The sequence below is a fragment of the Crotalus tigris genome, unplaced genomic scaffold (genome assembly GCF_016545835.1).
Source record: "Crotalus tigris isolate CLP2741 ecotype Arizona unplaced genomic scaffold, ASM1654583v1 scf7180000017588.1960692, whole genome shotgun sequence".
Classification (NCBI taxonomy): domain Eukaryota; kingdom Metazoa; phylum Chordata; class Lepidosauria; order Squamata; family Viperidae; genus Crotalus; species Crotalus tigris.
In genome coordinates, this window is record NW_024096494.1 from 1,667,241 (window position 1) to 1,690,135 (window position 22,895).

The 22,895-nt window shown below is 39.8% G+C and overlaps 1 protein-coding gene across 10 annotated transcripts in view; it reads left to right on the top strand.

The window, feature by feature from the left end:
* The window catches only part of TBXAS1 (thromboxane A synthase 1), a 258,953-nt gene that overhangs the window by 190,543 nt on the left and 45,515 nt on the right, over positions 1 to 22,895 (top strand). For all 10 annotated transcript variants that reach the window (XM_039362422.1, XM_039362417.1, XM_039362466.1 and 7 more), the window contains one exon: positions 1,286 to 1,573. In XM_039362422.1, coding sequence (XP_039218356.1) covers positions 1,286 to 1,573 — 288 coding nt within the window. The remainder of the gene's footprint in view (positions 1 to 1,285; positions 1,574 to 22,895) is intronic.

Consider the following 22,895-nt stretch of genomic DNA (forward strand, 5'->3'; position numbering starts at 1 on the left):
CTCCAAATTGTGTTTAATTTAGCTGGGCAGAAGAAGGAGACCTTCTGAACTTCATATGAAGAGATAAGAAATCCTTCCCCCCCAAGTGATGTATTACATTTTCCTCATTGCTATATATTTAGCTCACCAAGCTTGCCACCAAAATACAGTAAAGTCATCAGGAAAATTTTAGGGACTGATGCACCCCTCACTCCCACCTCTCATATCTGGCACTTGTGATTTCCCATACCTATTTGGGGTTTAATGTTAACCAAGTAACAACAATAAAAAAATAATGCAAAATTTTGCAGCATTAAAAACAGTAGTTTGCTACCAAATCAGTGATTCAGTCCTGGGTAAGAAATGTGACATACAGCCTGTGGGTTACCTTAAAAGGTTACCTCCTTTTAAAAAGAGACTGGAAAATGTGGGTGTGATTACAATACTTAAACAATGAAGAAAAGACTTCTTTGCTGACTTCTGTAGAAAAGACATGGAAAGAGTCAGAATACAGATAGTCCTTGGCTTACAATGACAAGGGAGACCGAAATTTCTGTTGCTAAGCGAGAAAGTTGTTAACTAAATTTTGCTCCATTTTATGACTATTCTTGCCACGTTTAGTGGATCACTGCAGTTGTTAAGCTAGCAATACAGTTGTTAAATGAATCTGGCTTTCCCATTGATTTTGCTTGTTAGAAGGTTGCAAAAAGTGATCACATAATCTTGGAAAACTGCAACCGTCATAAATATGAGTCAGCTGCCAAGTGTCTGAATTTTGATCATGTGACCATGGGGATACTGCAATGGTCATAAATGTGAAAAATGATCATAAGTCACTTTCAGTGCCATTGTAAGTTTGAACGGTCACTAAATGAACGGTTGTAAGTGGAAGACTATTTGTAAATGTATATTCATCTAGCTCAGTGTTTCTCAACCTTGACAATTTTAAGGCATGTGGACTTCAACTCCCAGAATTCCACAGCCAGCATTGCTGGCTGTGGAATTCTGGGAGTTGAAGTCCACATGCCTTAAAATTGTCAAGGTTGAGAAACAGTGATCTAGCTAGTAACTTGTTGTTCAACTAGTAACTCTTTTACACTGCAGGGCAGAGACGCCTTATGCCAAAAGATCAGAAGTATCAGGAATCAATTTTTCTAACTATCACATTTTATGAAAAAGCATAAGCATCCATGAATTGCAACCCACTTCATCGATTCCATATATATGTTGTTCTAAATATTTTTTTAATTGGAATAAGGACTACCAGACTCCTGGTTTTTAATTTCTTTTACAATATGCTTTACAGAGACGCAGAGACTTTCTCCAGCTGATGCTTGATGCATGTATCCTGACATCTGACATCGTCATGGAGCAATCGGACAGAGTCAGTCAAGATGATATTTCCGGAGCTCTGCCAAAAAAGCAGCAGATGTGGTTGAATGATGATGAGATAGCTGGACAAGCCTCCTTGTTCCTAATTGCTGGCTATGAAACCAGCAACAGCACACTTTCCTTTGGCACTTACCTGCTGGCTACTAACCCCCAATGCCAGGAGAAGCTGCTGCAAGAGGTGGATGGCTTCTTTTCAAAACATGTAAGTGGGCATCCTGACTGCCATTCTCCCTTTGGACAAAGGTTGGGTGGTGAGATTGAGATGCCCTTGATAGGACTTCTAAAATAGGATGGTTTAAAATGTGGGTTACAGGCCAAGCAAGAGTAGTAAGATGCATATTTCAGTCAAAATTGAGCCAAGCCATCTTGATCAGGGCAAATCCTTGCCCTATCCGTGATCTTTATTGTGAACAAAGTAATACAGCCAGATCGCTTCCAGATGGAAGGTCAGTGCAATTATCTCTGTAAATGGAAAAAATGCTTTATAATATTTTCACAAGCCAGAAGTATCTGTTTCTCAAGCGCATGCATTCAGTTGCAAATGCCTAGACGCTGTTCCTCAGCTAGGCCATTGATCTGTCTCTTCTATCAATTGGCTAGGGAACAGTTCTCCATATTTTCAGACAAAACCCCTTCTCAGTTCTTTAATGTATTCCAAGTATTAAACTTGGGAATTAAACTTGGGAATCCTTTTGCATCAGAGTATACACTCTGCCGGTGAGCTGTAATACATCATCTGGCCCTGCATTTTCAGTTTTTCTCAGCAGTTGTACTTATCATTTGATAAACAACTTCCTAAAGATATTCTTCAGTGCCCCCTTCCTCCTCCTCCTCTTCCTCCTCCCCCTCCTCCTGCTCCTCCTTGCCATTTTTAAAGTCATAAAAGAAAGAAAAATTACCAAATGCCCTACTTTATTGATTATCTATTAATCCATATCAGGATATAATATATAAAATACAGAGCAATAATAAGACCATCTGTTACAAAAAGATAGAAGTAAAAGGAAATGCAGATCAAATTTCTATATTATGCCTACAATTTAGCCCTATCATTTCCACATGGGTGGTTCTGAACTATTTGATTCCGATAAAGGGCCATGCTATGAGCAATATTTGGGAGCAAATCATTAAAAGGGATTTGATTTTAATTAAATGTAAAAGCAGAGGAAATAACTATTTCTGTTATTCTCCCAAAGGTGCTTTTTCAAGAGGCAACTGGACTTCCTTTGTTTTTCCTTGAAGATGTTTCGCTTCTCATCTAAGAAGAACTGAAGAAGCTTTTGGATGAGAAGCGAAACGTCTTCAAGGAAAAACAAAGAAAGTCCAATTGCCTCTTGAAAAAGCACCTTTGGGACAACTATAACCTGGATGACTGAGAATCTTCATAGATATTTCTTTTGTTTTGACCCCACCATCTTTTCTATCTTGAATCCATCCATTTTTGAAATATGACATGTAGCATTCTATTCAACAGTTCTATAGCTCTTGATTCCCAAAAGTTATACACCCTCACCTATGACAGTGACCATGATGGAGGAACATGTCTCCCTTCCTTCACTGAGATTGTTGCTGTAGAGAACAAAGTACATTGCAAGGCTGTTTCCCTACCCGTATATCAGTGATACCTTGGCCAAATTCACACATAGTGGTAAGCCATGATTTAATGTTACCAGCACAGGCCACACACTCAATCATCCTCTCCATCAGAATTTAGTCTGTTTCACTGTAGGTTTGATACCATAGCAATTATAGCCCCAGATATATCCCTGGAAGAAAAAACTCTTTTCCTTCCATGGAGTTTCTAGACAACAATGAAAAACAAAGATTTTTGTGGATCATGCCACCTGTTTTAGTATTTTATTTTTTATATTATGCATTGAACCATTTGGAAGCAAAAATTGCTTTCTCTGACTATTAAAAGAAACTGAATGTCATACGTACAGAGATGATCTTGTCAACGAACCATCCAGGAATGACCGCATTATTCCCCATATATTTAATGACATTCAGATAGTCTCAAAGCACTTCACACCCAGAACTACGGAAGCTACAATTTCTTGAATCAATATACTGCTGAAAAGGCTGCATGTATCAGGAGAGACTGCGGTGTAAATAGAAGTTGGAAGAGGAGTTCCAGAGGCAAAAGAGACTATAGTGTATATGCAGAGCACACAACAAAAGCAAGTGCGGCAAATAGATATAATTTGCCTGTCCAGAAACAAAAACACCAAAGTACTTTGATTTCTTTATATGTATTCTACATGATAGAGCTTCGGTTGCAGGCAAAGGGGTTTTATATAGTTAGGAAAAAAAATAAAACAAAATCACCAATTCTTTCCTAGGGAAGACAAGTGCCAAGCCCCATTTTTTAAATCACTGTTTATAAACATTTACTATTTGCTTGGATCACTGGGAAGATTTCCATTTTAAAGGTGAAGATTGTCACATTTCTGTAGCTCGTCTCATCAGATCAAAAGAATGGAAGTATATTCTGCCTGTCAAGATGAAGGGTAAAGTCTCAAAAATAGGTTTTGATGGACAGATATTTCTCTTATTCCCTTCCCTTTTACTTACATAACTGCACCCCACCATAGTCTTTTTGCTCTTTTCAGTGCTACTCACCACATCCACTTAAAGTCTAGAAAATAAAGGGCATATGTAAATTTAGTTTAGCATTCAAGAAAATGAAACTTTATGGCAGAGGATATTGAATCGTGAATAGAGTTTCTAAAATACATTCCAGCCAAATCCTGTATTTCTTTATTTATATATATTCTCCTCTGTTTAATAGCATTTTTACAAGTTCAAAAAAGATATATTTTTGTATATAACTTAAGATCCCTGTCATATCAATGAATCTTTGAGAATTGTGCACAGGAATTTAATTTTAATGCTTTCTCAGTTTTCAAAGTTGTGTGTGAAATTAGATATTTTAAGGTATGTTTTATAGTAGTATTCTGTTGTTGTCTTTTAGCCATAAGATTCTTTTCCTCCAAAATGTAAACTTTCTGATGATGTAGAAATGCTTTCATCATTTTAGGGGAATTCAAAATCTTTTGAAGATTTTGCTTTAAGGGAGAGAATGATAAATAGAAATATTCCAAGTAAATAGGATGTTTCATGTTATAAGTCAGGCAAAGGAGATTTAATATTAGTGACTTAGGCATTGTAATTATTACAATGATTGATTAGGTTAAATTGTTTTATGGATATATATTGACAGTAAACACTGAACATTGTGTTTTCTGGAATAAAGCACAATTTCATATTTCAGTAAAGTATTCCAGAATTAAATTTGAAAGGCTGGAAAACTTTATAAGATAAATGCTCAATCTGAACATTAGTTATTTTACACTTAAGAATAGATCTCTTTAGTTTCTCCAAGTACTATTAATCACTGTATTCCTTAGAGATCACTAGAAGTCTTTGGTCAAGGCAAGCATCTTATTCTGAAAATGATATTTTCCTAGGTTGGCAAAGCCCCAACCTGTTGTAGCAGCTTCTTTCCTTTTGCAAAGCTATTTGTAAGTGCTAGAAACTTAGGAAAATGGTTGTCACCTCTTTAAGCAGTGCCCTTATTTATATTTTATTCATTTATGTGATTACTATATAGACCAATGAACTGCAGTTGTAGGAGATTTACAGAGTACAGACGATTGGAACTAAAACAAGAACACGGAAGAAAAATCAAACCAGTAACAATAACTTTGCCAAAATCCTGTCTCTTGGAAACAAGAAACCCTATTATATACCATAAAAATATACCGTAATTACAAAACAGTGTGCTGAAAAATCCAGTTCTTCTTAAAGGGAAGAAGGAAGGAAGTTGGTATATTTTACCAAACCATAAGTATCTAAATTCAAACAAGATGTTAAATCAAAACCAAACAAGCCACATAATAAACCACGAACCAGACTTGTACATTACAGAGAGAAATGATAGAATACAGCCTAGGCACAGAATTGTATTCTATCACCTAACCTTCCTTCCCCACCCTAAATTATGCACATATTTACAAAGTCTGAATACCAATAAGAATGCTTGTCTAATTTATTAAGAAATATTAAATCCCTAGAAGCAATGACTGATGGAATTAGGCAACAATTTAATGTTGCTGTGGCTTAAAAAAAATGTTCCAGATTGTACGGGTATATAGTTATGTGTATATAGTCAGAATGGAAATTTTCCTCCAGGTATGTACATAAATTAGGGTAGCATTAATGGGAATCAAGAGTCCATTTATTTGTCAATAATTGTGCAAAGTGAAAGCTGAAATACTAATTGCCGAAAGCATGGAAACTTGTTTATATGTGATGGTTATGTAAAGCAGAACCCTTCAGTGAAGTGAAAAGGAACTATGGCTTTGTATTTCTTGGTGTTCCCTACTTTCTGCAGCTACTTTCTATACTGCTGGATTGAATTAGCATGTTTTCTATTTATTGATTCATGCACTAGCTGAATGCAGTAGGAAACATTGCTAATATCTGACTGATCTAAAATGAAATTTCATGTAACCTCTAACCCCTTTTTATAAGTTCCAGAGCAAAAAAGTGGTGACAAAACACCAATACATGAAAACACATAATTTTAAATCTTCTAAAGGCAACCTATGTCCCAAAACTATTCCCACCCAACCCTTGAAGATACAGGATCCTAACCTCAGTTCTACATTGTTCCAAACATTATACCTTTGGTTCCCCACCCCTCACCCCCAAAATGACACATTCACCCCCCCCTTCCAAAAAGAGACTTGGACTCCAACCATCAAGTTACATATTTGTAACATACCCAATTTAACTTGATTAGGTTGGAACTGCTTTGCCTGTGCCCTATAAATAATAATACATTTAAAACTCTTTGAAACTACTTTATAGCTAAGTCACAGCATTATCTGCACAAGGAATGGCTATAGAAAAATAAGTGCATGTCCACTGGGGTTTTTTATACGCATCAGTATGTTTGGGATTTTCTTATGGTCATCAAATATCCAGCTAGTTTTGCTCTTGCTTTGTTTGCATATTCTTGCCTTTAACATCTGTTTCCTTCTATTTCCTGGTTTCTTGTCCCATACTTTGCTCCTAGGAATGGGCTTTTCCTGCCATCGTGATCAATTACTTTGCCTTATCTTTAAGTTAAATGATTTGACCCAATCTTCAAAAGATGGGATTCTTCTTTTATTTTTATTATTTATTATAATTAATTAATGATTATCAATATCAATTAAATAATAATAATTATTAATAGTAATTAAATACTAATGAATTCATAATTATTAATTAATGGAATTGCTTATTATTATTTATTAGACAAATTCTTATAGTCTTCTAGTGTTTATTAGGATTTTTTAAAAGTGAATTGAGTATACATAAAGGACATTTCACTATTAGCATCTTTAAATATACAGGTAGTCCTCAACTTACAACAGTTCATTTTAGTGACGGTTCAAAGTTACAGTGGCACTGAAAATAGTGAATTATGACTGTTTTCCACAGTTACAACCATTGCAGCATCCCTCTGAGCATGTGATCAAAACTCAGATGCTTGGCAACTGGTTCATACTTAGGACCATTGTGTCCAAAGGTCATGTGATCCTCTTTTGCCATCTTCTGACAAGCAAAATCAATGGGGAAGCCAGATTCACTTAACAACCGGGTTACTAACTTATCAACTGCAGTGATTCACTTAACAACTGTGGCAAGAAAGGTCCTAAAATGGGGCAAAACTCAACAAATGTCTCACTTAACAGATATTTTGGGCTCAATTATGGTCATAAATCGAGGACCACCTGTATATGATTGATTGGCTAGGTGCCCCTCATCAGCAGTGGGAGGAAGAAGATGATGATTGTCAGCAGCAGTGGAGGTGGGGGGAGGCGGCAGTGCAAGACAGTGCAAAGGGCAGAGATAGGACGAAATAATCAGGTAGGGGAGTTGAAGCAGAGATGAGTGCAGCAGGGTAGGAATGCAAGATGCTTACCTAACAAAGCCAACCAGGACTGTTGGAACTCCCATTGTTAAGCAATGCAGTCATGTGATGTTTCAACCATGCTTCACTTTGCAAGAAAAATCCTGATCCCAATGAGGGTCATTAAGCAAGGACTATCTGTCAAGCCTACTTTCCCTTAGGCTCTCAGTAATGTTATGTGGGAAAGAAGGTCAAAAGCGCCTCCCAGGGAATGATCAGAGAGGAGACGGCATAGCCTGCAACTGGATAATAGGCAGGGCAAGAGTCTCAGAAGGGACCTTCCTAGTTTCTTGGACTGTAAAGGAGAAAGTAGAAGAATTGTATTGTTAGATTTGGGATTGGATTGGATTGGGTTGGGTTGGGTTGGGTTGGATTGGGTTGGGTTGGGTTGGGTTGGGTTGGGTTGGGTTGGACTGGACTGGACTGGACTGGAGAGGAGAGGAGAGGAGAGAAGAAGAGAGGAGAGGATATTCTTTATTGGCCAAGTGTGATTGGACACACAAGGAATTTGTCTGTGATGCATAAGCTCTCAGTGTACATACAAACAATATTCTGTACATACAAACAAGTTTCTGATAATATAAACTTACAATAAGGTAGAATTAGCATATCTGATCATGTTTCCTGTCTGGTCTAACTAACAAGCCTGACAGAGTAGAGTTACATTATGTTGCATCCCCTTATCTCTGTCTATTTTTACCAAGCTACATTCTGGAGGATGTTTTCAGGGACATTGGCCACCACAGGCCATATCTCTCCAGAGGAATGATTCATACCATTCTCATAGATTTTATGTAACCCTTCTACAGCATCACTGAGTGCCAGGAGCTGGATAGCTTCTAAAACTAATGCCCTGTACATAATCATATAAAGTGCTAGGCTCCATGAGTTTAATCTCCAGGAGAAGGTTTGAACCCCATAGAATAAAAGTCTGGCTATCTCTGCCTAACAAGTCCCATATAGGATTACACTGGTCACCTAGTGCCTCCTAGTGGTCATAATAACCAAAAAGATGCAAAAAAAAAAAAAAAAAACCTGCTGCCATCTAGAAACTCTTTGGAATTTCTGTCTCCCAGAGCTGATGGTGTTCTGATAAAGATGTTCTCCAATTAGAAGGCATTTCAGTAGATACAGAATGGTTAACTTTAGAGCATTAGTCTAATTCAACAGGATTTTAATATTGAAGTTACTTTAGCACGATGTGAAAGCTGAGATTGAATTTTTTTTTAAATTGTGTCAGTATATACTAAGAATATGTTTTCTTTTTGTTGGGAAGAAAATATTTTGTTTTTTTCTCTTTGATACAGGGAAATATAAATTTAGATGTTCACCTTAATTTTTTTTCCATTCTCTAATCAACAAACTTTAATCAACAAAATCAAATAATCAAATTATCATTTTTGTAAAAAAGATAAAAGGGTATTTTGAAACAAAAGAAAATTTGGAAAACATTTTCAGCTCAAATAATTATCAGTTGATCAAAGAGGTAATTGGAATTCTACAAAGCAGCTTTGTGTCTCATGCATTTTTCTTTTTTCTAGATGAATGTGGTAAAAAAAACCCTATAATGATTAGAACACTTCTTTTATCCACTGACCTGTTCTTTCTACTATATTTTTGACCACTTGCTCTCCCATTTCTCAATTTCCAAGTCCTAAATGGCTAAAAGTATAAAGGGCAAACTTGTATGTATTTGTTATTGTTATTGGATGTCCACAGATTATGGTAAAAATATGAGAATGTAATGTATAAAGGGAAGATTAAAGCTCAGTCTTCTTAGTTTTAAAATGTAAGCCACTCAGAGTTGTTTGGGAACTCGACAGCCTTTAAATCCAATTAAATAAATAATGATTTGATTTAGCTGCAGGATACGGAAATCCAACCAAAGTTAAAACTGAGGATGCAAACTTGAACTCCAACTGCTGTATGCCAAACCTTTGGATATGGCCCCTAGATACTTATGAATTATGGAATTTAAAATGACCCAGAAGGGAAAAACTAGTATGGAGAGTAATCAAATTGAATTTTAATTTAAATTTAAATAAAATGAATGTACTTTTGAATGGGCTCCGCTCTGTATTTTTTAAAGTGAGACTCATAGCATGCTACTTATAATTCAAAACTCTGGCCTAAAACATGCTTTATGCCCTTATTTGGAACCTAGCATGGTATGGAAACTGAGCCAGTTATTCTTAATTCAATAGTCCATAGTCAATAAACTATGCTTGATATAATATGTGAATCCAACGGGGTTCCTACGGATTTTATTTCCTTGTTCTAAACCAGACATGTCAAACACAAGGCCCGGGGGCCAGATGCAGCCCACGAAGTGGTTTCATTGGCCCACAAAGCCATCCTTGAAACAGTGAGGGAACGGCCCCGTTGCCTTGGCCCTGGCCCAAGCTAGCCGGGAGCCAATGTACAATTTTGTGGTGGCCAAGGTGTACAATGTACACTTGGCACTTGCCCTGGTGGACCATGCCTTGGCACTTGCCTCAGTCCCACCCCCTTCTGCCAGAGACCCTCAGATCTGTCCCACTCCTGCCCAGGCCCCATAGGCACCCTTGACGTGAATGATGTAGAATTGGCCACGCCTACCCAGTAGCCACACTCACTCCATCTACGCCCACCCAGTAGGCTGCACCCACTCTGGCCACACCCATCTGCCCCCCCCAGGGCAACCGCAATGCTGATGCGGCCCTCAGTGAAATTGAGTTTGACACCCCTGTTCTAAACGAAGGTGAGGAGTAAAGAAATTCAAAATCTGTTTCTGTGTTTCAAAAAAAAAAAAAAATTGCCAGAAATTATTTAGACTAGTTGAAACTCGTTATTTAATTTCTTATCTTTTAACAGTGGGATTCAAGATAGATCTTTAAAAAATAACAATAAAGTAAAATTCCAATTTCCCACATTGTATCAACTTTTTATGATCAGCTAAAAATGCTTCTTGGAAAATAAGAAAATTTTCTTTTTTTTAATCTTGCCAAACTTCTTTTTTCTCCCTCTCTGTCAAATTAATGCTTTCTTTAACTTGGATTATGAAAGTGAATGCAATCTTTTATTTTCTTAACAAAGTTTCACAAATCTCATAATTTTCTGCAGAGAAAGTATTTTATTTAATATTGAGAGCCATGTTTCAAAAGATTTAGGGCAAAGGAGAACACCTTCTTTATTATGGAAATAGCAAATTTATCATATTCTTTTCTCTCTTCTCCGCAGACAGAATAAATAGCGTACTAATCTATGAAGATAATTGTGCAGAAAGTCTGTTACAGTAATGCTGTAGTGTCACTACAAACTGACTAGCAAATTGGTGCCTTCAGTCTGAAATTACATGTTGCAGTTACCAGGCATCACTTCAGATTAGTATTACTTCTGTCTTGGGCAGCTCACAGAGTGTTATATTGATAACTTTAGGGAGGGAAATGAGCCACACCTAGATGGCAAGGGGGGAAAAAAGCACAAGAAGGAATCCATAGATAGCTTCTTTATTAACTTAATTTTCTATCTTTCAGGTTGTAATTTGATGCTAAGGTCATTACCACTCATAACATACATGCATGATCCAATACAGAGATGAATACAGAGAAGAGCAACAAAGATGATTAGGGGATTGGAGCCTAAAACATATAAAGAACGGTTGCTGGAATTGGGTATGTCTAGTTTAATGAAAAGAAGGACTAGGGGTGACATGAAAACAGTGTTGGGGTATCTAAGGGGTTGCCACAAAGAAGAGGGGGTCAGCCCATTCTCCAAACACCTGAAGGCAGGACAAGAAGCAGTGGATGGAAACTAATCAAAGAGAGAACCAACCTAGAATTAAGGAGAAATTTCCTGATAGTTAGAACAATTAATCAGATGTCAGGCTTTTTAAATGTTTGAAATGGAGGCATTTTACAACAATTTTAGGATGTTTCATTTATGATGGATACAGGGTAAAAGCACTACTGTGGGATTATTGAGAAAATTGATGTTAACAGCCCATGGTGATGCTATGGAGCTTCATGACCAGTACCAAGTCCTATGAAGCCACAGTTGGTCTGGTTCCACATCATACAAAGCCATAGATGAGTGCTTATAATCGCTTGTGGTTGAATTTACACATTTCATTCACGTTTTGATGAGGTTAGTTTGAGTTTGCTCAGCATAATGTATGAAATGGCTGTAGAAGCCTCACGTAAAGGTTGCATGAAGAAAATAGCAAAGATTGTTGATTTAGCTGGATATGGAGGAGCCAACAAGTTACTGATTACAGAATAGTTTCATAGGGAAGCAGAATGTATGAATCAGCTGGTGGCATATTGAAAGAAAGACCTCCTTGGATAAAGCATTTAAATTGGTTCTGTATTTGCTGTTGCCAAGAATTTAATAAACTGCTGGGGTTGGTAGGAAAAAAGAAAGGAATTCATTGTCTCAATCTATCTTTGGGGAATATGCAACTTCTGAATGCTATGCTACTATTATGGTTGAGTCTATAGGGCAACTGGGGAGGGCCTACAGACCTACAGAGCAGAGCAGCAGATCCAAGCTTCCATTGTTGCATCAAAAAAACTTCTAGCCCAAACAGGAAGCCTTTGAGAGCCCTTCCTGTCTAGGATGGAGCTTTGATTGTTTGGCAACATAGCAGTGGAGTTAATAAATAGATCAGCAAAAATAGATGCCCCAAATCTGGAACCTGAGAACATTTTGTTGCCAAAGAGGTACTTTAAATAATACTTACAGTATCTCACCTCTTCCAAGACAATTCTATAGGGTACTAACATTTTCTGGTTCTACCCCAAAGAATATTTCCATTTTCCTGTTGTGCTGGTTTTGCAGTGCTCCCTTTGCTTGCTTGCTTCCTTCTTAGCTTGCTTGCTTGACAAGTTACATCTTATCTATAGTTTGATATGGAACCAAAAGCAGTCTGTCATTAACCTCCCAGCCAAGTCTAACTCCTCTATCTTCTACCCAAGTTATTTACAGTATATCATTGAGTTTCTCTGCTACTAGATTCTGTGTGTAAAAAACTTGGTGGATAAAAACCAGATGTGATTAGCTTGATGATAAATCCTGAATCTCTGATGGCAGGTACAGAAACAGAGCATCACTGTTCATAGTCACAAAACAATTAACAAACTGTTATAACAATTCTGTCTTCTGTGAATATTTCAAATCATTAAATAATTAATGCTCCATTTAATTAGAGGAGAGACAGTGGGAAGGCTTGAGCCACAAAAGTGCCATTCTCTCTGATGTCTCTAACCCTAAATGTGTGATTTATATAAGAGAAACAGGACCTTGTATGATGAAAGAAGCTCATCTCTGTTAATGCTGTAATTGTTATTTTAATAAAATGCAAGAATGGAAGGTTGAGAGTTTAGCAAAGCAAGACCAGAGGAGGGTTAGAAAAGGTAGAATTGCTTGTATCATTTTCTTCCAGCTGTTTTTCTATTAAAAATGATCACTTTCTCCATTTTTCTAGTTATGAAAAATGGTTTTGAGTGCTGGCTGTCTTTCATTAAAAAAGGCTAATATATATAATTTTGCCCAAGGAAAAGTACACATATAGTGAGAAAAATTACGAGAAATATCAAGCAGAAGCATCTATTGCTAATACATTGTTTGTTAGCTGCAATGTAAAAGTGGAATTGTACTGTGTTTTCCTGAAAATAAGACCCGGTCTTATATATTCTTTGCCTCCAAAAGAGGCAGTAGGTCTTATTTGGGGGGGATGTCTTATTTTTTTTCCCCGACATGTGCCTCACCTCGTGGCAGTGGCACCAACAGCTCCGTTCAGCAGGAGCCCATGCGGCTGCCAGTCCACTTCTGCGGCCACTCAGAGCCACTAGTGATAGTAGGCTGCATTGCCCACCATGCCATTGCCACGAGGTGAGTGGGGGAGGAGGTGGAGCTGCCCCAAGTGCCCCATAGGCACCCAAACACTTTTTGGCCAGAGGAAGACTGGAAACTTTGTGTGCTTGCAAATGAGGCCCTTGGGAATGGGGCTAATCTCTCCATTCCCAAGTGCCCCATTTTCAAGCACACGAAGTTTCCAGTCTCCATCATTTCTCCATCTGAGCAAAAAGTGTTTGGGCCATTTGGAAATGGAGCGCTATGGGCCACTGCCTATGGGCCATTTGGAAATGGAGCGCTCCATTTCCAAATGCCCCATAGGCACCCTAACACTTTTCGCCCGGAGAAAAGACATATCCGGGAAGCTTCATCTGCTTGCAAATGGGGCACTTGGAGATGGAATGAATCGCTTGGTTTCTAAGTGCCCCGTTCGCAAGCAGATGAAGCTTCCAGTCTCTCTCTGGGTGAAAAGTGCACGGCGCGTCTAGATCACCTGCCTCCCCCCACCTCTGCTTCTGTGCTCGGACTTATCTTTGCTGCACCAAGGGGCCAGCAGGCCGCGGCTACTGCTGGACACTGTCAGCCCCCATGCGCTTACCGCTTACCGCTTGTGCTGGCCATTCCCACCCCCGGGCTTATATGTGTGTGTGTGTGTGTGTGTGTGTGTGTGTGTGTGTGTGTATGTATATATCGAAACGTCGCCAAGACACTTCCAATTTTACGCGGGAGAAAACCCGAACAACCAAAGACCTACATATATATATTTGTTTTCTGAGGTTTTCGCGGGTGTTTGTATGTAGGTCTTTGGTTATTCGGGTTTTTGCGTGGATGTGTGGTGGTGACATCCTGTGTGGTTTTTGTGAGTGTGGGTCTGGTGTCATTTTTTGTGTTAGGGAGTCGTTTGTCAATAAGGGTGGGTTTCCAAATGGCTGGTAGGAGGGAGGTATCATCTCGTTTGTTCATGCTGTGTGGGCGTTTTTCTATCTCGATGGCTTCTCTGATTATTCTGTTATTAAAATGTTCAGTTTGGCGATAGTTCTGGTCTTTGTAAAGTTGACTTTAAAGATTGACTTTAAAAAGACCAGAACTATCGCCAAAACTGAACATTTTAATAACAGAATAATCAGAGAAGCCATCGAGATAGAAAAACGCCCACACAGCATGAACAAACGAGATGATACCTCCTGCCTACCAGCCATTTGGAAATCCGCCCTTATTGACAAACGACTCCCTAACACAAAAAATGACACCAGACCCACACTCACAAAAACCACACAGGATGTCACCACCACACATCCACGCAAAAAGCAAACCCAAAGCCACACCGATGATGAGGCATGACCACAAACCAGAAGCCAGACCACAGCTGCATCATTAGCCACTTTAAACCCCTCCAATCCATACATGAAGCAAACTGACACCCACCATGAAGATGAGGCACGACCACGAACACGCCAAAAAATAGCAATGCAGTTCACCATTTTAAAACCCCCCTGCAACTCAGACTAACCTGAGCACAACAAAGCCCCCACCCAAACAGAACACTCCCCCAGCCAATCAGAGCACAGCCAACCCCCCAGTCAATCAGAGCACAGCCAACCCCCCAGCCAATCAGAGCACAGCCAAGCTCCTAACCAATCAGAACACACCTCCATCCAATCAGAACACAGCCAAGCTCTCATCCAATCAGTTCATACCCCCACTGGCAGTTAAAAGGAGGAAACAGCTACAATCACACATTGCTCCTAGAAGCACGAAGCCGAAAGCACCAGCCTGAAGATGAACACCAGGAGAATATAAATATAAAAATATACTTTACTAAAAGCTGCCAAGCTTTCATTTGGAAACTCCAAACATCATCAGGGCTAAGGAGCCAGTAAACAATGATGACTTAAATGGGTTTTGCCGGCATCTGCACCCGGCTCATGGACCACGTCACCGGTCCCGGACGGTTAATTAGTGTTCCAGATGTTTCTTTATTACTCTTCTTGCGCTTCCTTCTATGGTTCTTCTGGATCATTCCTTCCACTATCTCATTACTGACATTCATCTCCTCCACCACCCCTTGATCCTTATTTCCTTCCATAGTACTGACCCTCATCCCCTTTTTATTTTCATTTTCCACCCTGGGGGTATCCGTTTCTCCTCTATCAGTGTTACAAGCTTCCCTGGGCTCACAGACGCTCCCCCCCCACGCTTTTCTCAATCCCTGCTCCACACCCTTTCTTCTCACTCCTCCACTGTCATGAGTAACTTTCATATGGGTGTTGCATATTTGGGGGTCTATGCCCTCCTCCTCCATCCTGGCAATCTTTGTGTCGACAGTTCTCCACCGTTCCATTTGTTTGCTGCGTGATCGAGTGCTTACTCCGCCTCTCAATTCATCATCCCCCCTCCTCCCTATCACACGCTCTTCCCCATTGCTGATAGGAACGGCATTCAGGCAGACACCAGGTCTCCGGATCTCTGCATTCTGATTCCCCGCGTTCTCACTCTCCTCTCCTGTGCTCGTCTTTGGGGGGACTTCAAAGTGTTCGTCCCGGGGGGGGGGCTGGATCATTGGTGGGGGTATTCTTTGTCTGCAGAGGGTCCAGGCAGAACACTGTGTCTCTTCCTTTCACCGTATGCCTAGGCGATCGAGCCGTGCTTTCGTTCTTCTTCTCCCCCCCTTTTTTCTTTTGATCTCCGTCGACATTCCCCACAGCGTCGGGCTGCAAACTCCTCATGCTGGATCTTCCACACTCTCCACAGTTGTTGTTAAGTTCCAGGGGTGGGGGTCTATCGTGGTGATATTGGAGAAGGGGGAGGTCTTCCATTGGTGGATGATTACATGTGTTTGACAGTGGTGGCCTCCTCAGACGTTCATTAGAGCGGTATTGGTGTTGATCGGGCGAAACGGGGGTGCCCCTGCAGTGTCGAAGGTTAGCCAAAGTTCCATCTATCTGTTCAGGATGGAGGCCAGGTATCCCGTCACATTTACAGCTATACAAGCATTGTTCAGACCGCTTATAATAATTGGCATTTCCTCAATGCTTGTTGCGCTGGATGTAAGTCAATGTGACGATTAACCGCGTCTTTGTTGGAATACCACGCCTCTTTCAATAGCCGGCCTCCCTTAGTGGCATCTTTAGACATAACACGAACATTCACAAAGTCACACTGGTGGCCATGTTGTGCCATATGCATCCACAATTGAGAATGCTGTTCGCCCCTTCTTATAGCTAACTGATGTTCATGCAGGCGAGATCTTAAACGCTTAGCTGTTTCACCCACATAATTGCCATCGCATCTGGCAACTTGCCCGTGGTCCTGATGGTTTTTTTCCAATCCTGAATCGCTCTTCTGGCGTGCGTACAAGCGCCCTGGGGACGGCTATCTAGCCATGTCTGTGCTTCATCTCCCTCCCCTCCCATTTTAAAGCAATCCCGGGGTGAAAGGATTACGGTCGAGACAACAGCAGCCTTGGGGGTGGGGGAGGATGATGGCCCGATGGTATACCTGAATTGCAGTTTGAGTAATAACACCCGGAATTGCTTTAAAATTCTGTGTGTGTGTGTGTGTGTGTGTGTGTGTGTGTATTTTCAGGCAGTGTCTGAGAACTGAAAATGATTGAATATAAGAAAAAATATATATTTTTACATCATCCTACACGTTTCACTCATGGTTGTATTTTTAGCACGATCCTTCCATTTTTCTAAAGGAGATAATGTTGTCAATTCATGAGTAACAATGAGCCTGTAAAAATACTTTTTGCAGAGGGTGACAGTTTTTAACACTGTGTATCTTTTAAATTGATATTTTAAGCAGCAATCATGTTCAGTTGTTTTTACTGCCTGGATTCATGGTCACTGGAGGAAGGGGGCAATGACCTGGTGTTCACTTACATACAGAGAAACCCACCCCCTCCTCCAGAGAATATAGCTTTTACACAAGCAGCATTTATAAAGCCACGGATGCAAAACAATTGTTTTGTTTTCTCCATGAAAAGCAAAACAAAAATAGCATTTTATCAGGGACGGGTTCTAAAATAGTAATGCTCCCTAGAAAACAAGGATTGATATAATTTTAAAACCAATTTTAAATAAGTGCTGTATATTCATTGAATTTACTTTTCTAGATTTCATTTAGAACACTTTGATTTCTTCTAGCCCCATTCTGTGCAGGTGAAATCTAAAAGTTTTACCCACCTTTCTTCCTGCTTCAGACAGCAGCTGAAGACAGATCTTTGGGAAGCATACTCAATACACAGATACAAATGCACAATCTTCTGATAACAAGATTGCTAGAAAACCATTTTATTCGCAATTTGATCCCGAAGGACAAACAACATTTTTTTTCCATTTAGCATATTGGTTCCCAGAAGATTCAAATTAACTAATTAAACTATGTTTTAGGAGTATGAGTTTATTTGACTGACCACTTTGCTTCACAATTGTTAGTGTATTGGCAAAGCTAATTTTCACACTGTCGTTTTTACATGCAGCAAAAAGGGGCTATTTTTATTTTTTACTCTCAATATTTAGAACTCAAGTGTTAGTATGACATTCCTGCAAAGTGAAAGCCCTCCCCTCCCTTCCTTGCTGAACCTAAGAGAGAAACTAATGAAACCTGAATTGGTCCCTGATGTTAGGAGCCAGACTATACAAGCTTTCTTCCTGAGACTGAAAAGAGAAGATGAAGTCATTGTTCCTAAATATCAGAAGTGTAAAAATCAAAGGTGATACAGCAGCTGGAATGAGCAGTTTGATAATAATCAGGATCAGGCTCACCCTGTTAAAGGAGCCATGCATCATGCAGAATATGCAGTGCAATAAAAGTTAGTGCATGCAACAAATAAAAATGTCAAAGTACTAAAAAAAATATCAGCTGAAAAGTTTTCATTGACTGCCTCTTTGTTCTAGGCCAGGGGTGTCAAACTGCCAGCCCGTGGGCCGGTTTCATCATACTGAAGCTGCGCCCACCGCATTGCCGGCAATGGCCCGATACGTTACATGACATCACGTGACGTCACGAGTTTGACATCCCTGTTCTAGACTCAGTTGGCCTTGCCTTTTCAGCATTATAAATTGTATATCCAATTACCAGGGAGTAAGTAGAAAATTCCAATTAAATGATGTCAAATGCGAGATTTTGTAACTTTGAGCTATGGAGTCTAAAGCCAAAACGGGCAGAAGTTGGATCACTGGTAGATCTTTGGGCTCTTTGGCAAAGTTGCTCCAGGTATTTGCTACTATCATAATTGTATTTCACCCTAAATAGCAAAATGAAGAAGGTTTGGAGTAGTTGTTGACTAGGAACAGATGTTTAGCTGGAAAGATTGTGAAGTTCATTCTGTTCAGATATTCAGAACAACATCCTGGGCTCTGAATAATTTCATTGTAACTATATTTATTCTGAACCAGGATCCTGATGAAATTGCCCTCCTTTACATGAATTGGCTCCTTATTTTAACCTCTTTTAGGTATTTCCATCTTTGGTAGTTAGCTATAACAAAACAATCATTCTGGTAACATACACAAATTATGAAACACCTTCTTTGTTCTCTTATAGGTGTCAAACCAAGTCCTTTCTCTTGGTACCATTTCCAAATTCTGCCAGAAAAAAGTATACGTCTGAATGGTCACAATAGAACGGCAGCAGCTGCATTCTACCATACATATTAGGATCAGAACTGTTAGAATTCTCTAAAATCTTCTGTGTGGTAATGATAAAGCAACATAGGGACTTCTACACAATGATTCTGTCCTAGTTTAAATGTGGTTCTGGATCTCTCTGTTTCCATAGTACAAGCTGTATTGGGAATCTAAGTTGGTTTGTTTTCAGTTCAAATATGGGATAATTAAAATTATTCCAAATCTAGGAATTTTTGTTTGTTGTTTTTGAGATTCTGTGGTTCAATTTTTCTATTTCAAGGAACTCTTTTTATTCATCTTTTCAGCTTCTTCGTTCTAGTCCTGGAAGACAAATGCTGGTTTGATGGCTTTATAGCTTCTCCTAAATACCCCAAACATAAGAAGCAGTGATGAAATTGACCAACATTTTATTAGACGCTCTTTTTTTTAGTACAGTACTGGAAAAGGCACTGTAATTAACAATCCTTTCTTTTCTGTGGAGTCAGGAATGTTTTGTTGCTGCAAATTTTTCAGCAGCTTTGGACAGGAAAATAATTTCAGCTGCTGTTTTTCAGCATTTCAAATTTGCAGAAGTGATTATGGTTAGAAGTGCACATCTGCTGTGTCTACAAGTAAGTTCTCTAGATTTACATTGGGCTTTATTTTTAAAGGAGCAAACACTCAAAAGGGTGTAGTAGAGAAATTGAAGGGTGGATCTCTCTATAGCCAAACCAGAAACAATATATTTACTTTTCCAGCATTCATTTCTGAATACTTAGCCCTAAAACACACTTCTGTATTTTTTTACAACCTGAAGGGAAGCAAGCAGACTGCTCCAATCACAGCAATGCTGTGCTTGCTCTTTTGTATATTAAGACATAATAAGCAAACAGATATTTACTTTTGCTTGTTAGATTTCTATCTTGACTTTGTTTCAGTAGTTTGAAGAGGCAGATATTATACTCTTATCTTCAATACATTTTTTTTTTACAAAAAAACTGTTGGACTGACAAAGAGTGAGGGTTGTTTTGTTTTGTTTTTAACCTAGTGAGTTTCCATAGTGGATGTATTCCTGTGACTCCCTAGACTGAGGTGGTCTCCCATGGAGAATGAGACACGCACACAGATATCTCGGGATGGGAGCCCAGAGCTGACTCTTCCACCCTATTTTATTGTTACTAAGGTTTTTACATCATACAGCGTAACCAAAAGACGTGTATAGGGGTGGTTACAATATATCAAATAACAAACACTCTCCATATGCAAGGCTATGCAGGTGTTCTTATCAGACTCTGTCCAAATGGTTGATGAATGTATCCTGTGTCTGGAGCAGTCATTTGTTATCTCTGGGGCCCTTGTGGGAGATGCCCATGGGTATATTTGTGCAATTAATCCCACATCTCCTCCTTTTCTGTTTTTTCAATGTTACTCACTTCCAGTTCCAGAAGGGATCTTGACTCACTGATTAAGGCGTCCTTCCTAGTGGAGGGCGTAACATTTTTGCACATTTGCAGGAGGGAGGGAATACATTGAATGCAATAACATAGCAATACAATTAATATCAAAATGGTTACTATAATAGAAATCAAAGATCGTAGCCAGGATCCATCCGGTAGCCAGGACCAAAGGGCACCCCAAATATCCACGGTGCCTGATCCATCACTGCGTAAGGGATTATTTTGTAGCATAGATTCCATTTTCTTTGCTGTAGCAGAAATATTAGGTTGAAAACCATGTATATACATACAACAATGAGAATGAATTAAAGCACACACACCGCCTTTTGCTGCTAAAATAATATCTAAAGCATACCGATTTTGCAAAACTACTTCCCTTATTTCCCCCATTTCTTGATTAATCATTTTAATGCTGTTGATTGTTTCATTAAACATATGAACAGTCCAATTGTTAAGCAAATGAAGGTCCCTATAGTTCATGGCAACTCCTAGATTGGGTAGAATTCCTCTGCTGATTTGAGTCTCTAAACTACCACCCAATGTTAGGGGTGGATCCGAGGAACCAGTATCACGTTTGTTCCGCAGGCGTCCATCAGGGAGATGAGGCAAGGCATATACAGCAGGAGTCAAAAGGCCCAGTGTACAGGTGCCTTTCCAATCCTTAGGCACCTGGCGATAGGCTCTACGGCCACATAGTAGCCACATATCGGGTAACTCATAATAACCCTGGTGAGACTCATTAGCAAATGTTATTATGGATTCCATGTCAAGGCAAGCCATGTAGGTACTGATGTTTGTCCATTGATTGCTTTGATAAGTGTCATTTATCTTAGTAAGGTTGTTTTTGATGGATATGCATTTTTTTGCTGAATTCCATATAATAACTTGTTGACAATTACTATAAGTTCCCAAATAAATGGCAGTACGGAATAGTCCTGTGCTATAAAAACAAAATCTGGCAGGTTCCATTATACGAGCGCCCACAGCATATGTCTTATGCAATGTCTCTGTAGTTATGCTCCACAGCTGCTTCCATCCTGTTTCATTGAACGGAATGGCATGGAAAATAAGGCCACCACGACTGTCACCAGGAATTTGCATGCAAATCCAACAGTTCGTGATGTTAAGTGTAAGAGCAGTGTGCCTGGCATCCCGTACAAAAGCATTAAAAGCCCACAGTCCCTGATCCTCATATGCTTGGCTGAGGTGGTGTATGTTGAGCCATATAAGGACGAACACAACGAGCTGGAGTCCAAATGATCTCGCCATGGTCGTCTATTGCAGCGTAGCCTCGACCCCAGGTAATGAGGGAGGCAGGCCCTTTCCAGGTGGGATCAGGCAAACGTCAATAGTATACCTGGGGGCGTGAAGAATCTGTGGGAGAAGCAGAAAATTGCCTGCTTGCGGCAGTTGAGCCAGGGGTGCCAGAAACATTCAAAAAGTTTCAGGTAAAAAGTACAAGATTAATGGGTGAAGGAGGCATTATTAGTCTTCCAGAGTTAACTTTGCATTAAATTGAGAGAGTAAGTCTCTGCCCCATAAATTTGTGTGAAGAGGTAGGACGACAGGTTTAAATTTAGCAGAAATGCCTTTTGTGATTCGTTGTGCAGTAAGCCAATTTTTACTGGAGCTTGCCTGTTGAAGACCTCCCACTCCCCTGACTGCCGGCGAGGATTCCAGGGGCCAGTTAGAGGGCCATTCAGCTGTTCTTATGACTGAGACATCCGCATCAGAGTCTACAAGACCAGAGAAGAGAATGCCATTGATTAAAAAAGGCATCACCAGTTTTTGGGGAGTAATTTGCTTTCTAAGTGCCAATAAATCAAAGGAAGAATTCCCAGAGTGAGGTGCATATGCAGCCTCTGGAATGGGTGGTGCTGGACGTGGTAATAAGACCAAGCGTGCCACTGTATCCCCCCGGTTCATTGTGACAGGGAGATTGGTATAAAATTGGACTTTTAGGGTGTCTCTATACATGGGATCTATCAAACCTGGAAGCACAAACACTCCTTGTTCCCGAGCAACAGGTGTGGGAAGGATTATTGCCTCCGTTTCCGGAGGCAAGGGTCCAGAATAAAGGGTTTCAGCAACCGTGAGTAGGTTAGGAAAAGTAACAGAAAGATCAGAAGCCAATTTTAAATCAATGCCAGAAAAACATTGCGAAGCTGGAGTAAGATCTGAAAAGGATGCAGCCTTTGGAGAGGGGTTAGCTACAGACCCCTTTGTTAGTTTCCCCGATTAGACTGAGAGGAACGGCACTGATTGGCCCAATGAAAACCCTTTTTACATTTTGGGCACACAGTTTTGGGCTTGGCTCCGGGGATGGCAGCAGGTTGAGCTGCGCCGCCTCCTGGGGCTCTGCATTGTTTTTTAAAATGACCAAATTTTTTACAATTAAAGCAAGTGCCTTGGGGTTGATTCCCCTTTTGGATTGCAGCTGCAAGAGTGTCCATTTGAAAAGCATTGGTTCCCACAATGTGACAGGCTTTAAGAAAATCTGCTAAGGTGGCCGTGGGACTGGAAACAATTGGTTTAAAAATGGACTGGCAGTCTGCATTTGCATGTTCATAAGCCAATTTTATGAGGATTTCATTTGCTGCATCTTTGTTTGAAATTTGACGCTCAATGGCAACTTGCAGGCAATTCACAAAGTCT